At 37.2% G+C, this 14,054-nt stretch overlaps 1 protein-coding gene across 3 annotated transcripts in view; it reads right to left on the bottom strand.

Moving 5' to 3' along the window:
- LOC106870387 (tetraspanin-33) overlaps positions 1 to 14,054 on the bottom strand; it is a 163,367-nt gene that overhangs the window by 32,011 nt on the left and 117,302 nt on the right. For all 3 annotated transcript variants that reach the window (XM_014916430.2, XM_014916431.2, XM_052978563.1), the window contains one exon: positions 12,559 to 12,893. In XM_014916430.2, coding sequence (XP_014771916.1) covers positions 12,559 to 12,893 — 335 coding nt within the window. The remainder of the gene's footprint in view (positions 1 to 12,558; positions 12,894 to 14,054) is intronic.

Genomic DNA, 14,054 nt, shown 5'->3' with positions numbered 1-14,054 from the left:
ACACGTAAAAGCACCCACTACACTCTCGGAGTGGTTGGAGTTAGGAAGGGCATACAGCTGTAGAAACTCTGCCAAATTAGATTGGAGCCTGGTGTTGCCATCCGATTTCACCAGTCCTCAGTCAAATCGTCCAACCCATGCCAGCATGGAAAGCGGGCGTTAAACGATGATGATGATGATGAATGCTATGGCATGAAAGTGCTTTGTATATCAAAATAGTTAATATTGTATATATTGTATTGTATATATTGCATGATTTAATTTAATACTAGCCTCATTCTTAAGGATGTAGAACACTTTCTTGTGATAAATCATTTACATTTTTTCTCAAAGACATGTCAAGATATATTATGAGTGTGTATATATTATTCATTTTTCTAGTTGGCAATTCTGCCTGTTCTTTTATGTTTTATTTTTTACACGAAAAATGCACCATGGTGTGCTACTGTAAGATGTATATGTATAGTCATAAAACCTCTCTCCCCCAATAATGATTGTGTACGCTGCATATAAAACACTGAAATCCCAAAATCACGAGATTCATACAGACACATATTTAGTTGAGTACACGCGCGCACACACACACACACACACACACACGCACACAGAGAAATTTCCACATTATACCCCACCACTGTGACAATCTATAAAATTATAACCTGACATGGTTGTACAAGAAAAATGCCAGAGTTTTATATCAAATGCCAAATTGTAAGTGTACTAGCACTGCAGTACATCAATAATTTAGTTTATCAATATTGCAGTATAAATCCAGAATAATGGCTGATGTTAATGATATCTTGCATTGGAACAAGGCCACATAATTTTAAGGTACTTGTTATATTAACCCTGAAATGGTAAATAGCAAAGGTGAAGTTTGTGGGATTTGAATTTAATGGAACAAAACTGAATACTTTAACACATTTGGTTTGGCACTTTACCATTTTTTCAATTCCATTTTTTGGTAGTTGATAATGATAATTACTATTTCTTTTCATAAAAAACAAAGCTGATTTTTTTTTTTACAATGGGAAGTTTACTGGCATCTACAGAGGCATTTTTGATTTGTTGAGAATGGAAAGAAGTCTTTGATTCTTTGATTCTAAAATTTGAATACTAAATCACTGAGCTTTTCGAATGAAAAATGCATTTACTTTCGTTCACTACTAATATTTTCAATATGTTTGAGTGGGTATCCTACAAAAAATTAATTATTTCCTGGTCTCCTTTTGTTTCTTCAGTATTTGAACTTTGCAGTTAAATCCCATGTGACACTGCTTGTTTTAATTTTATTCTAGAAACAGATTTTGATCAAAATAAGTCAGGTTAAGCTTGAAGTTTCCTCATCAAAATCAGAGAAAGCTACGTGAATTACAGTTGCTTTCAGCTCAGACTAAGTTGCCTTGCAATTTTCTCGACTAGAAGCCCTGCTAAAGTTATGCATAATTATTTCTGGAAATGATGCATCCATTTGAACTCCTTGAATTCTATTGTACTGAATATTTTCACTGGTTTTGATTATACTTAAAGCTCAGCTTTATTCATCATTTTATCTTATTACTCATTCTCATGGTTGATAAGTTGCATAAGATTATAGGTTGTGACATAGCAATATTGTCAGCATCTAATGAAGTCAGTCGTGAGTAACAATTTATCATATACACATATATACATTCAGATGACTTTAGAATCCTCAATGTTAATACAAAAACTACAGCCAGTATCACTTATCCTCCATTTGTGTAAGCTTCTAAGATATTAAAGTATAGACCTGATATTGGTATAAAAGTCTCCAAGGAGGTTCATATTAACCCTTATGGTAGAGCAATATTCTCTTCTTGTAGACAACTGGAAGACACAATGCGGTATAAAATGGTAATATAGCAACAATTTGAATATTAATATCAGCAACATTGGGGAGAGTAGTATTTTTGATTGACTTAATATTTGCATCAAATTATTTCTGAAAGGAAAGCCTACTCCCTGCTGGAGCTTCTATGTCTATTAAATAAATACACTATGCACTTGTAGGGAATTAGTAATAATGGCACCCCCGCCTCCCACGTGATGAATGGAATAACGTAGTCACTATAAGTAAAGAGGAGTACGTAGTAGGCGGTCAGAGATAGTTGTGTCTTTACTGGTTTTACTAAGTATAATGTATACCGAAGTAGGCATTATAATAACCCAACATTTCAAGGAGGAATTTCAACCATGTTTTGTGGTCTGCTACCACAACAGCTCCTTTATAGGATCCAGTTAGCTAAAGACACCATCAGGAGGAACCATGTCCAGTTTTGGCCCCTATTCCTCTACCATTTTGACGTGGTGGGGACTCCCCTTTTGGAGGTGTCTTCAGCTCTGGTGTTGAGTGCATGTCTTCTTTCTCCTTCTTTCTTCTCTTCCCTGGCCTCTTCAATGTAGCATCAACGAGTGTCAGCGAGCAACTGACTGTCTTGTCAAATTTCCCTTTAAATACCAGCTGCTAGGCTCCAGCAGGCAGCCCCAGCAAGTTGTCACATGACACTGTCTAAACTTTAACTGACAAATGGAGGGCGCATAGTCTTAGACCACGCATTCTCTAGACAAGACCATCATCAGTCAATCAGCGAAGCTACTTCAGTATCAGCCTGTCTCACCTAATGATGTTATTTTCCTGCCGGCATGTTATGACTTTCAAGCCATTTTTGGTCTTCTCGCTTCAGCCATATATAGAAGCTGGCTTTTTCGACCACCTCCTGTATTCTCCTTATTAGTTTTCTCAGTTCCAAGCTAGAAAATGCAAATCTTCTTTTGAATAACATTGTCATTTTTCTTTCAATGAAGCCCCTAGCTCTCACTGCCAGGTGGTAATACTCAACAGTCTATCCCTGTTTTCTGCACTCTTCGATAAGTTTTTCGTACCTCTTCTCATTTCGTTTCTCTGCATTGTCGATGTCCTCTTCCCATGGCACTGTCAGTTCTAGCAAAATTCCTATTCTCCGTTCTCTGTCCCATAGGACTAAATTTGATCTTTTTGTCATTTTTATGAGTGGAAATATTACTAGTCTTTCCAATCCGTGGCCAGCTCCTAGTATCTTTCGTCTATCTCGTATATTCTATTTGTAGGCCTGGTCTTATGTCCTTTTCCCTCCTTCCAGAAGTATATTTTCCTGCACTTTTCCTCTTTTGGATACTCTTCCCTATTGTATCCCTCGATCTTCTCCTTGAGTGCTGCGCTTATGATGCCGAGGACTTGATTATGCTGCCATGTATATCTTTCTAGTGCTAGTCTGCAGTTTGACAACGTGTCTCACCGTCGCTTTCTCTCTGCATCTACATTAATCAGTTGTTTTATGTTCCACCAGACTAAGTTCGCCGGTGAGGGTAGAACGTTGAAAGTAGACTTGATCAGGAGGGATGTTCTTGCTTGTTCTCAAGCCCAAAGTTCCTTCCATGAGATTCTGCGACTGACCACATATTCCTCCCATCTCAGGCACTGTCCCTGTTGACTACATTGCACCAAATGTACATTTCACCTTTCTTCTTCCTCCTTTCTCACTTCGTGTCTCACTACCTCTTTCATCTGTTTTATACTGCTCTTGCAAAATGGCCAGGTTTCAATTCTTGGACTGGGGGATGCATTGTATTCCTAAGCAAAACACTTCATTTCACATTGTTCCACTCCACTGTGTTGATAAGAATGAGTAATCCTGCAATGGACCAGTGTTCTGTCCAGGGAGGAATATATATATATATGTGTGTGAGTGAAAAGGTTGAATTATATTTCGTCCTTTAATTTGGAGGATTCCAAATTATGTATATATATATATATATATACACACATACATACACCAGAGAAACCAAGAAACTGGCCCTATGCACCTTACTAAGTAATGTAGACTAATCATGTGTGTGTGTGTATGTATGTGCACATGTTCGTATGTTTAAGTGTGTTTGTGTGTGTGTGTGTGTGTCTAAATTTGCATTAATTCACCAGAAAGCAATAAATTGCAGAACTCAATATGCAAAAGTAGAATATTCTTTAATTAAAAAAAAAATGTTAAGCTCAAAAATGTCACTCCTCAGAATCCCTCTTTACAGCAGGCTTAGTGGGCAGTATAATGTATAATGAACTTATTGTATACAGTACTCAGGTGCTTTACATATCTGAGCCTGCTTTCTCTAAAAGCATTGGACTTGTGAAAATATGTTAGTTTATTTATTATCTGAAAGTGTACCAGAGAAACACCAATAGTTATATTTTTTTTAAAAAAGTTATGAGTCACATTTTATGTAAAATGGTTGTACAAAGATAACATATTCAATTATACTGTCTTCATAGCAGCTCTCGTGGTTATGTATTATTTACTTAACTACATTTCAGCTTTTATCTGTCAATACCGTAAGTGTGTGTGTGTGCACGTGTGTGATGCTTATTTACACACACACACACACACACACACACACACACACATACACACACACACACACATACAGTAGGTATGTATGTATGTGTGAATATGTGTTGTTGAAAACATGACTATTTTCCCCGTTACTTTCTATGTTTCTTTTATTTTTTTTTACCAATTTCTTTCAATTATTCAGTATGAATGTTTGCAAATAATAATATTCCAAGTTCCATTGATGTTTCAAGGTGTCTTTGATTGTATCCTCCGGAGGAAAACATTTGTACAGCTGGATGTGATTGTTACTTTTTGTTGTTACCATCATCGTTGTTGTCATGTATAGTCCTGAGGTCATCCCTGATCAAATAAAATCTATAATTTAAATAAATTCCAGTCATCTCATCTTTTATTCTTTCACTCTTCACAGACATATAACTCAGAATACATTATTGAATTTGTACTTCCCATTTTTAAGAAATTTAGGTTGATGTAGCTGCTATTCCTTACAGACCAATCAACCATGTAGAACAGTGTTTCTCAACCATTTTTCACCTAGGGACACCTTCGATTCCTGTTTTACTTGGATGTATCCTCCGAGTCATTTGATGTTTTAAAAAATCTTATTATATTTTTATCATTAAATATTATTAGGAATTGTATTAAAAAAAATTGTTAAAATATTTTGTGTATTGTAAAAGTAGCACTCTGTCAGTTACAATGACGAGGGCTCCAGTTGATCCAATCAATGGAAAAGCCTGCTTGTGAAATTAATGTGCATGTGGCTGAGCACTCCACATAGTTCTCAAGGAGATTCAACATAACACAGAGTGTGACATGGCTGGCCCTTTGAAATACAGGTACTACTCATTTTTACCAGCTGAGTGGACTGGAACAATGTGAAATATAGTGTCTTGGTCAAGGACACAACACGTTGCCAGGAAGTGAACTCATGACCTTACGATCATCAGTCGAATACCCTAACCACTAAGCCATATGCCTTCACATTATAGAAGTATAACCTGTTTATTAGAGAAAAATATTAGCAACAAACTCTTATATTGTCCTCCAAGGGCCATATGGACCCTGGTTGAGAACCACTGGTATAGAAGCTTCCTCATTGGCTCACTTTTAATTTTTGTTTTTGTTTTTCATGTTTATGGCTTCATGAAAGAACCATGCAATTTCTGTTGGCAGCTCTGTTTCTCATTGATTATCTCTGAACTTTAATATTTTTCTGGTCAATGGTATCAGGTTTCTGGACACAGTTGGAATATGGTCTCACCATTTGCTCCAAGTTTCAGTTTGCTTTGCTATTACTACTAGAAGATGCTATTTATGTGCTAAGTTTGAGCTCTAAACCAAATCAATACCAACCGCATTTGCAACATTTTTATGAAGAATATTTTTGAGCGAGAATGTCTTAAAATGGACCCTGGAGCTCTATTACTACAAATTAAACAAAGAACATTACAATAAAGAAGTATAAAAATACCAAAAAAGACTAATAGAAATACCGGAAATAGAGCACAGAAATGTTATCAATAACACATTTCTAAATAGAAAGGTGTTCTGACTATCTATATAGATGATTGTGTGTGTGCGTGTGTGTGTGTGTGTGTGTGTGTTTATATATGAAAGGTGTTGTGACTAAATAGAAAGGTGTTCTAACTATCTACATATATGTGTATATATGTGTGTGCGAATATGAGAAGAGAGGGAGATGCATATGTATGTGTGTATATAAATACACACACACCCATTATGCATGCTTTCATAGACATCTGCATCAAAAGAAATGTGAGAGAGAGGATGAGAATAAAGTGTAATCTTTATTATCAGTCACAATCTTCCAATCAGCTTTTCTATGTTGCAATTGATAATAAGTCTCTTTAAATTCCCTCCTTTCATATTCTTTATTACTTATCATTTCCTCCATCAATGCCAACATTGTTGGTTGCACTAGTATCTGATCTATAATCATAATACAATTTTTATTTATTTATTTTTCCTACTGCTCTTTTTTTTTGTTATAATCTTCTCAGTTCTTTATTTATCATGTTCACCTTATGAACTAAAGTAGTACTAAAGCCAGTTGTTCTTGACATCAGTCACAGTTTAACTCTTTAGATACCAACTTATCTGAGACCACAACAGGATTCTATGCTGCAAAGTTAATTGTTTTAAAGTAATGACTGGCTCATATCCAGGACACGAAACTTGGCTTGTGAAGACCTGTTGGGGCAAGCGAAAGCGAAATCGTGATGGCACCTGTGTCCTGCGTCGCTTTCCTGGCACTTGTTCCGGTGGCATGTGTAAAGACATTCGAGCGAGATCGTGCTAGTGCCACTGGACTGGCTCCTGTGCAGGTGGCATGTAAATTACACCATTTTGAGCATGGCCATTGCCAGTACCACCTGACTGGCCTTCGTGCTGGTGGCACATAAAAGTACCCACTACACTCTCAGAGTGGTTGGTGTTAGGAAGGGCATCCAGCTGTAGAAACTCTGCCAAATCAGATTGGAGCCTGGTGTAGCCATCCGGTTCACCAGTCCTCAGTCAAATCGTTCAACCCATGCTAGCATGGAAAGCAGACGTTAAACGATGATGATGATGATGATGATAATCTCAATTAAAAACTTCTATCAAAATTTCATATTAATTTATATTCCAAACACCAGCTTAATAATGAAAAAGTTATTTTACTAAATTCTTCATTATTTTTGAAATTAATTGAAATAAAGGTAATGTATTTTAATAGAAATATGGTAACAAAAGGTTTAAGAAGCTAATACAAGATATATCCAAAACTTAAAAGTGTTTCATAATTTTTTTCAAGCAAGCCATCTGAAATCTCAACAAATGTTCATGATTGGTATATTTAATTAGAAAATGGTTATCGTTTTTGTGAAGGAGTCATGATTATAAATGATGTGTTCAATTCCTGGATGGGTGGCACAGTGTGTCCTTGAACAAAGCCCTTCGTTTCATGTAGCTCCTGCTTAACTAAAGATAAGTAGCTGTACTATTTCTGGTGCAGCCCTCTCTCTGCCTTTAGCTGTCTCATCCAAGATGGTCAAAGATGGAATGGAGGTTTGTGCAAACACAAACCAAAGGAGACACATGCCAAAGGAGACAGAAACCAAATGAAACAAATGCCAAAGGAGACAGAAACCAAAGGAGACACATACCAAAGGAGACACATACCAAAGGAGACACAAACCAAAGGAGACACAAACCACAGGAGACACAAACCAAAGGAGACACAAACCACAGGAGACACAAACCAAAGGGCAGTGAGGACAGGATTGGGGAGCAAGACATAAGCAAAAGCTTAGTGCATGAAAAGAGGCAATGTGAGGAAGAGGAGAGATGTAGTTTGGTTTGTTGGAGTAGGGTGTGGAGAAGTTTTATTGTTACATGTGGGTGGAACCCACAGTGCTTCTAGAACTCAGTTTTGTTGAAGTGAGCAAGTTTTCTGAAGAAACTTGTATTGCCAGACATCTCAATCCATTGTCATCTCTTCCATGACGCCCAACATCCTGAAATCGATCCTCACCATATCTTTCTGGGTTTCCCTCTTCTACAGGTGCCAACAACTCTCAGTGATTGGCACTTCTTTATGCAGCTGTCTTCATTCATACGCATCATATGTCCAAGCCAACGTAGTCTTCTTCTTTGCATGCTACATCTGATTCCTCTTATGCCCAACTTTTCTCTCAACACATTTGCACTTTGTCACATGTGCACACTGATGCTGCACATCCAATGGAGCACACTGCCTCCATTCTTCTCTAGTCTGCACAATTCTTCTGCATTCAGAACCCAAGTCTCACTACCATGGATAGCTTGACAGAATTATTAAAATTCTGAGATCAAATTCTACTGAGATCAACTTTGTCTTTAATACCATGAATCAGCTATATAATTCAAAAATATGTGTTAGAACTCAATATTTGTTCACACATTTCCCATTATTAATTAACTTAAAATTTAAAATGTTATTTCAAATCAATTTCTTGCAGCAATGTACATCGTAATAATCATAAGTTTTAACACTTTATCTTCCTTTTCATGATATTTAGATACATTTACATCTGACTATTCATGCATTAAGTATTAGTACTGTGTAGTGAGGTTAATTTCACAGCCAGGTTTCACTTGTTGAATAGAAAGCCTTGTGCTCTGTTTACACCTTGCACTAGTGAGCTCACTTATAATTAATAGCCTAAAGAAGAATGGGCTACATTAGGTTGATAAAGAATTTTGTTGAGTACATCATCATCATCATCATCATCATCATCATCATCATCATCATCATCATCATCATCATCATCATCATCGTTTAACGTCCACTTTCCATGCTAGCATGGGTTGGACGATTTGACTGAGGACTGGTGAACCAGATGGCTACACCAGGCTCCAATCTGATTTGGCAGAGTTTCTACAGCTGGATGCCCTTCCTAACGCCAACCACTCTGAGAGTGTAGTGGGTGCTTCTATGTGCCACCGGCACGAAGGCCAGTCAGGCGGTACTGGCAATGGCCACGCTCAAAATGGTGTATTTTACGTGCCACCTGCACAGGAGTCAGTCCAGCGGCACTGGTAACGATCTCACTTGAATGTCTTTACACATGCCACTGGCATAAGTGCCAGGAAGGCAACACTGGGCACAGGTGCCTACATAACCGGAAAACAGAGGTTCAATGGTAACAGCAAAAAGAGAAATTGAAGATGCTCCAAATATATTTCAGTGGTGCATCAGATATGTTGGCAAATAATATAAAATGGCAATGGTGAGGCAGAGCCTAAAAGTAAACCAGCAGTTGGAAGTTGTTATTGTGTAATCTCAGATTATTAGCCTTGATCACATGGATAGATGATCAAAGATATTCCAACCTAGGCCATCCAGTGTTGCTTTTGTCTTTTCTCCAGGCAGAGTTCATTGAGGACCTTACTATTCAATGTTTTTAAGATATAGTTGGATGTATTTTGAGGGAGGGCTGCTTGTTATTTCTAGAAGACTGAATGACCCTGTTGAGGCTCTTTCATTGGTGCATCAATTGGAGGTTGTCAGTAACATAAGGGTTCACATTCATGAAATGGGACAACAATGTTGGATATTATTGAGCTTGATAATGATTTAGAGCTACATGGGAGCTACATGTAGAGCTACATGAGAGCTAAAGTATTTGGAAGAAAGTGCTCTGGAAACGCTGCCAAAGCCTTGTTAGCAAATATACTTGGCTCTGCTGAATGATGCTTCTTTTCAGGATAGTTGATTTCATTCATATTTGGTGTTTATTAAGTATCCCATTGCATTAAGTTCACCTCTGGACTACCTGTGCCAATTCCATCATCATATTAAAGCAAATGATCAAATCAATTTAATTTTTTCATTTAAACCTTTTTATACCACACTGTCTGAGACCATCCAGAGTTCTATGATACAAATTTACTGTTTTAAAGAGATCCAAATTAAAAGCTTCCATAAAAATTTACATTAATTTATGTTTAGAACACTAGATTAACAAGGCTATCTTTCGATTTGATGTAAAGAAACGTCAAGTAAAAGCACATGGGTTTTGTTTACATCTAATTGGCCTGTTAGGGTTAGGGTTAGGGATAGGGTTAGGGTTGGGGTTAGGGTTAGGGTTAGGGATGGGGTTAGGGTTGGGGTTAGGGTTAGGTTTAGGGTTAGGGTTAGAGTTAGGGTTAGGGTTAGCCGATTAGATGTAAACAAAATCCATGTGCTTTTACTTGACGTTTCTTCACATCAAATCCGATTAACAACGTCAAAATTATTTTACTAAATTCTTCATCGTTTTCAAAATTTATTAAAACACTGTGTACTTCAACAGAATTACAGCAATGTGGTTTTATTTCTGACCCTCTGCTCTATGTAGTGTCACTGAAGTCAACTTTGCTTTCATCTTTTTATAATCAATAATCTAAAGTGCCAGTCAAGTACAATGGATTAGTGGAATTGTAAGAACATTGGATGAAATGGTTTGTAATATCTATTTCAGTTCTGTGCATTCTGAGTTTAAATCTCATCTCCTGTCACAAGGAAAAAAAAATAAACAAACATTGGTGACATTTCTGTCATGATCTAAGACTGGCAAGACTGATATGATACCAGCCATTGAAAAGCAAACAGAAACATACTTTCCTTGGTTTGATCAGAAGATCAGCTGCAATACAATGACTGAATTATTAATCGGATAACTGGTTTCTTGAAGATACAGATAATCAGGTTGTAGAAAGCGTTCCAAATCATTTTGTAAAATATTTAAGAGATGAAGCCTCTGTCAGACATGCATCACCACATGTATGTGCTGGCCTGGACATGATTTTTTTGAAGAAGATAAGCAATTTGCCTATGTAAACAACCCTCCCCTATCTACACCAATGATGTTTATCCAAGGGAAAGTACTTCAACTTAGACCAGTACAGTTTGGTACTAGTGTTGTCACAGGTTTGCTTTATTTATATATATATATATATATATATATATATTGTCAATATATCATATATCCAAATAAGAAGCACACTCTAAAGTATAGAGCAGTAAAGTATTAAACCACTGAAGTTAAAGTCTGGTCATAGAATGACCAATGATTTCGCATCCATGAAAGTTGTAGCCTTGTGGACAGCTCATCAGACTTTATACAAAGAGAGGTGAAGAGTTAAACTTGTCTTTGTATAGAATCTGATGAGCTGTCCACAAGGTTGTGGCTCTCAGGGATGTGAAACCATTGGTCACTCTATCATCATCATCATCGTTTAACATCCGCTTTCCATGCTAGCATGGGTTGGACGATTTGACTGAGGACTGGTGAAACAAGATGGCTACACCAGGCTCCAGTCTGATTTGGCAGAGTTTCTACAGCTGGATGCCCTTCCTAACGCCAACCACTCCGAGAGTGTAGTGGGTGCTTTTACATGCCACCGGTACGAGGGCCAGTCAGGCGAGTACTGGCAACGGCTACGCTCAAAATGGTGTATTTTACGTGCCACCTGTACAGGAGCCAGTCCAGCAGCACTGGCAATGATCTCGCTCGAATGTCTTTGCACGTGTCACTAGCACAAGTGCCAGGAAGGCGATGCTGGGCACAGGTGCCATCACGATTTCTATGATCAGACTTTAACTTTAGAAATTTAATAATATATATATATATACAAGAGTTACAGAAAGGATTAGATAAGATCTGGGCTACATATGTTTCATAGCGAGCTGAACCTCAGAAGTGGTAAATATCCAGGTGAAGTGTATAACACAGGCTCCTCTTCAGGCTGAGGATATATTGATTAAATGAAGGTTTACATTGTTGCAAGGAGGTATATGTTAATGCATGAAAGATTCAATCTGATTGAATCTTCCATGCATTAACATATACCTCCTTGCAACAATGTAAACCTTCATTTAATCAAGATATCTTTGGCCTAAAGAGTAGCCTGCAGTACAAACCTCACCTGGATATTTACTACTTCTGAGGTTCCACTTGCTATGAAACATATGTAGCCCCATAACTCTTGTATTCTTATTTATATAGCTGGTTACCCTGGTCACCTACCATGAAATATAAAAATAACTTTTTTTCAGTTTATTGAACTTCAATACGAAAAAATCGACAACCTTCCATCTCAATAAACCACTATTTTCCCTAAAAGTTGTTTTTTTATATTTACAACGGATTGCTTGAAGCTAACTTTCTTCCTACACCTTGATCCCTGGATCTTACATTTGTATATGTATATATATATATATATATATATATATATATTGTCAGTAAGTCGTAAATCCAAAAGAGAAGCACACTCTAAGTTATGGAGCTGTAGAGTAATTAGATAAAGATAGTTATGAATAGTTATGGCCAGTCAATGGGGTTATGTAGGGTTTCGTGCCCATAAAGCACTTTATAGATGCGAAACCCTGGGTAACCCCATAGATCAACCATAATTATCTTTATCTAATTAATGTGTGTGTGTGTGTGTGTGTGTGTGTGTGTGTGTGTGTGTGTGTGTACACATATAAGACACGCTTTTCCCAGTTTCTGTCTACCAAATCCACTCAAAAGGCTTTGCTCAGCCCAAAACTAATGACTGCCAATTCACTTCTTTAAACATGACAAGAGACACTAAAACAGAGGAATAATACAGTTATTCTTACCCATGAAAACAAATTCAATACAAACAGTATGTATTTAATAACTTTTGATCGATGTTTGTATTTCCGTTTTTTCTCCTCATACTTTGGATCAAAGCGACTACTGCTTTTACGGACAGCCACAGAATTGGTTTCTACAACAGTAGTAATAGAGTTAGTATCTACTATTGTAGCCATAGAGTTTGTGATTGCAGATGTGGCTACTGAATTGTTCTCCACTGCATAAGAGGTACTGGGAATTTCTTCAATGCCTTCATCTGTACCAGAGTCTTCAGGACTTGCTAAGCTGCAGTGTGAATGAGCTGAATAGCGATCCCGGGATGAAGAAGCACGTGTATCTAAAATAGAGGAAGAAAAATTATTTTAGGAGGAAGAAGAATGTTTACAGAGAATAGCAAACAGTTGTTATTTTGTTGCTGTTTAACCCAAGTCAATGCCGATTGAACAGCTCTAGACTGTGATGATATCCTCTTCATTTTCTAGGCATGTGGTTTATCAGATATCAACTACAGATAGACAAGAGGTGTAGTGGAATCAGAGTGAAGAGAAGATTGTATGATGACAATGATGATGATAATGGGCTTTCTATGAAATGCTGTTTCTGTAAAACAAAGCTTCACTCCTGGAATTTTAACTGATTTCTTTCTCCCTTCCAACCAAACCTTCATGTCAAGTATTGGAAATAATTTGGTGAATCATCTGAGCAGTTGCTGGACACCTGACCACGTCTGAAGTTGTATATCTCTGTTAAGCTGTTAAAGATCTGTCCCTCTCTCAAAATGTTTATGCACACATTGCTTGTATTGAGTACACAGTATGTATTACAGGTATTGGGTCATTCTATTGGAGCCAAGGGAAATGAAAGGCAATGGCAACCAAAGAAAGAAAGAAAGAGAAGAAAGAATAAGGTAAAAAGAAAGAAAAGTATAAAGTCAAAGAGGAAGAAAAAGAAGAAAGAAAAGCCAATAGGAAGGAAGGAAATTTATAAAAACAGAAAAAGATCAATTCTAATTATCAATGAAGGGCTTTTAATATAACAACAACAACAACAGCAGCAGCAGCAGCAGCAGCAACAAATAAAATAAAAAAGTGAAAGAGAAAAGAGGGAGACAAAAAAAATTACTAACTGGTTTAGAAATATTAGTTAATCTCTTCCTCTTTCACCTGTATAGTAAGTGTGTGTGTGTGTGTGTGTGTGTATGTGTGTGTGCATGCATGGGAGATGCACATGTATGAGTGCATGTGTGTGCATGTATTGGGGTAGATATGTATGAGTGCATATGTGTGCCTGTGTGTGCACACGTGTGTGCATCCATGTGCATATGTGTGTGCATGTGGAGAGTGCACATGTATTAGTGCATGTATGAGCATGTATGTATTCTTATGTGTGTATACATGTGTGCATGTGGGGGATGCACACGTGTGCATGCATGTGTGTAAATGTATGTACTTGCATGTTTATACATGTGTGTGCATGTGCACACATATAGAGGAACATG

The sequence above is a fragment of the Octopus bimaculoides genome, chromosome 2 (genome assembly GCF_001194135.2).
Source record: "Octopus bimaculoides isolate UCB-OBI-ISO-001 chromosome 2, ASM119413v2, whole genome shotgun sequence".
In the NCBI taxonomy this organism is placed as follows: Eukaryota; Metazoa; Mollusca; class Cephalopoda; order Octopoda; family Octopodidae; genus Octopus; species Octopus bimaculoides.
The sequence above is the reverse complement of the archived record's forward strand: the minus strand, read 5'-3'. Positions and strand labels throughout refer to the sequence as shown.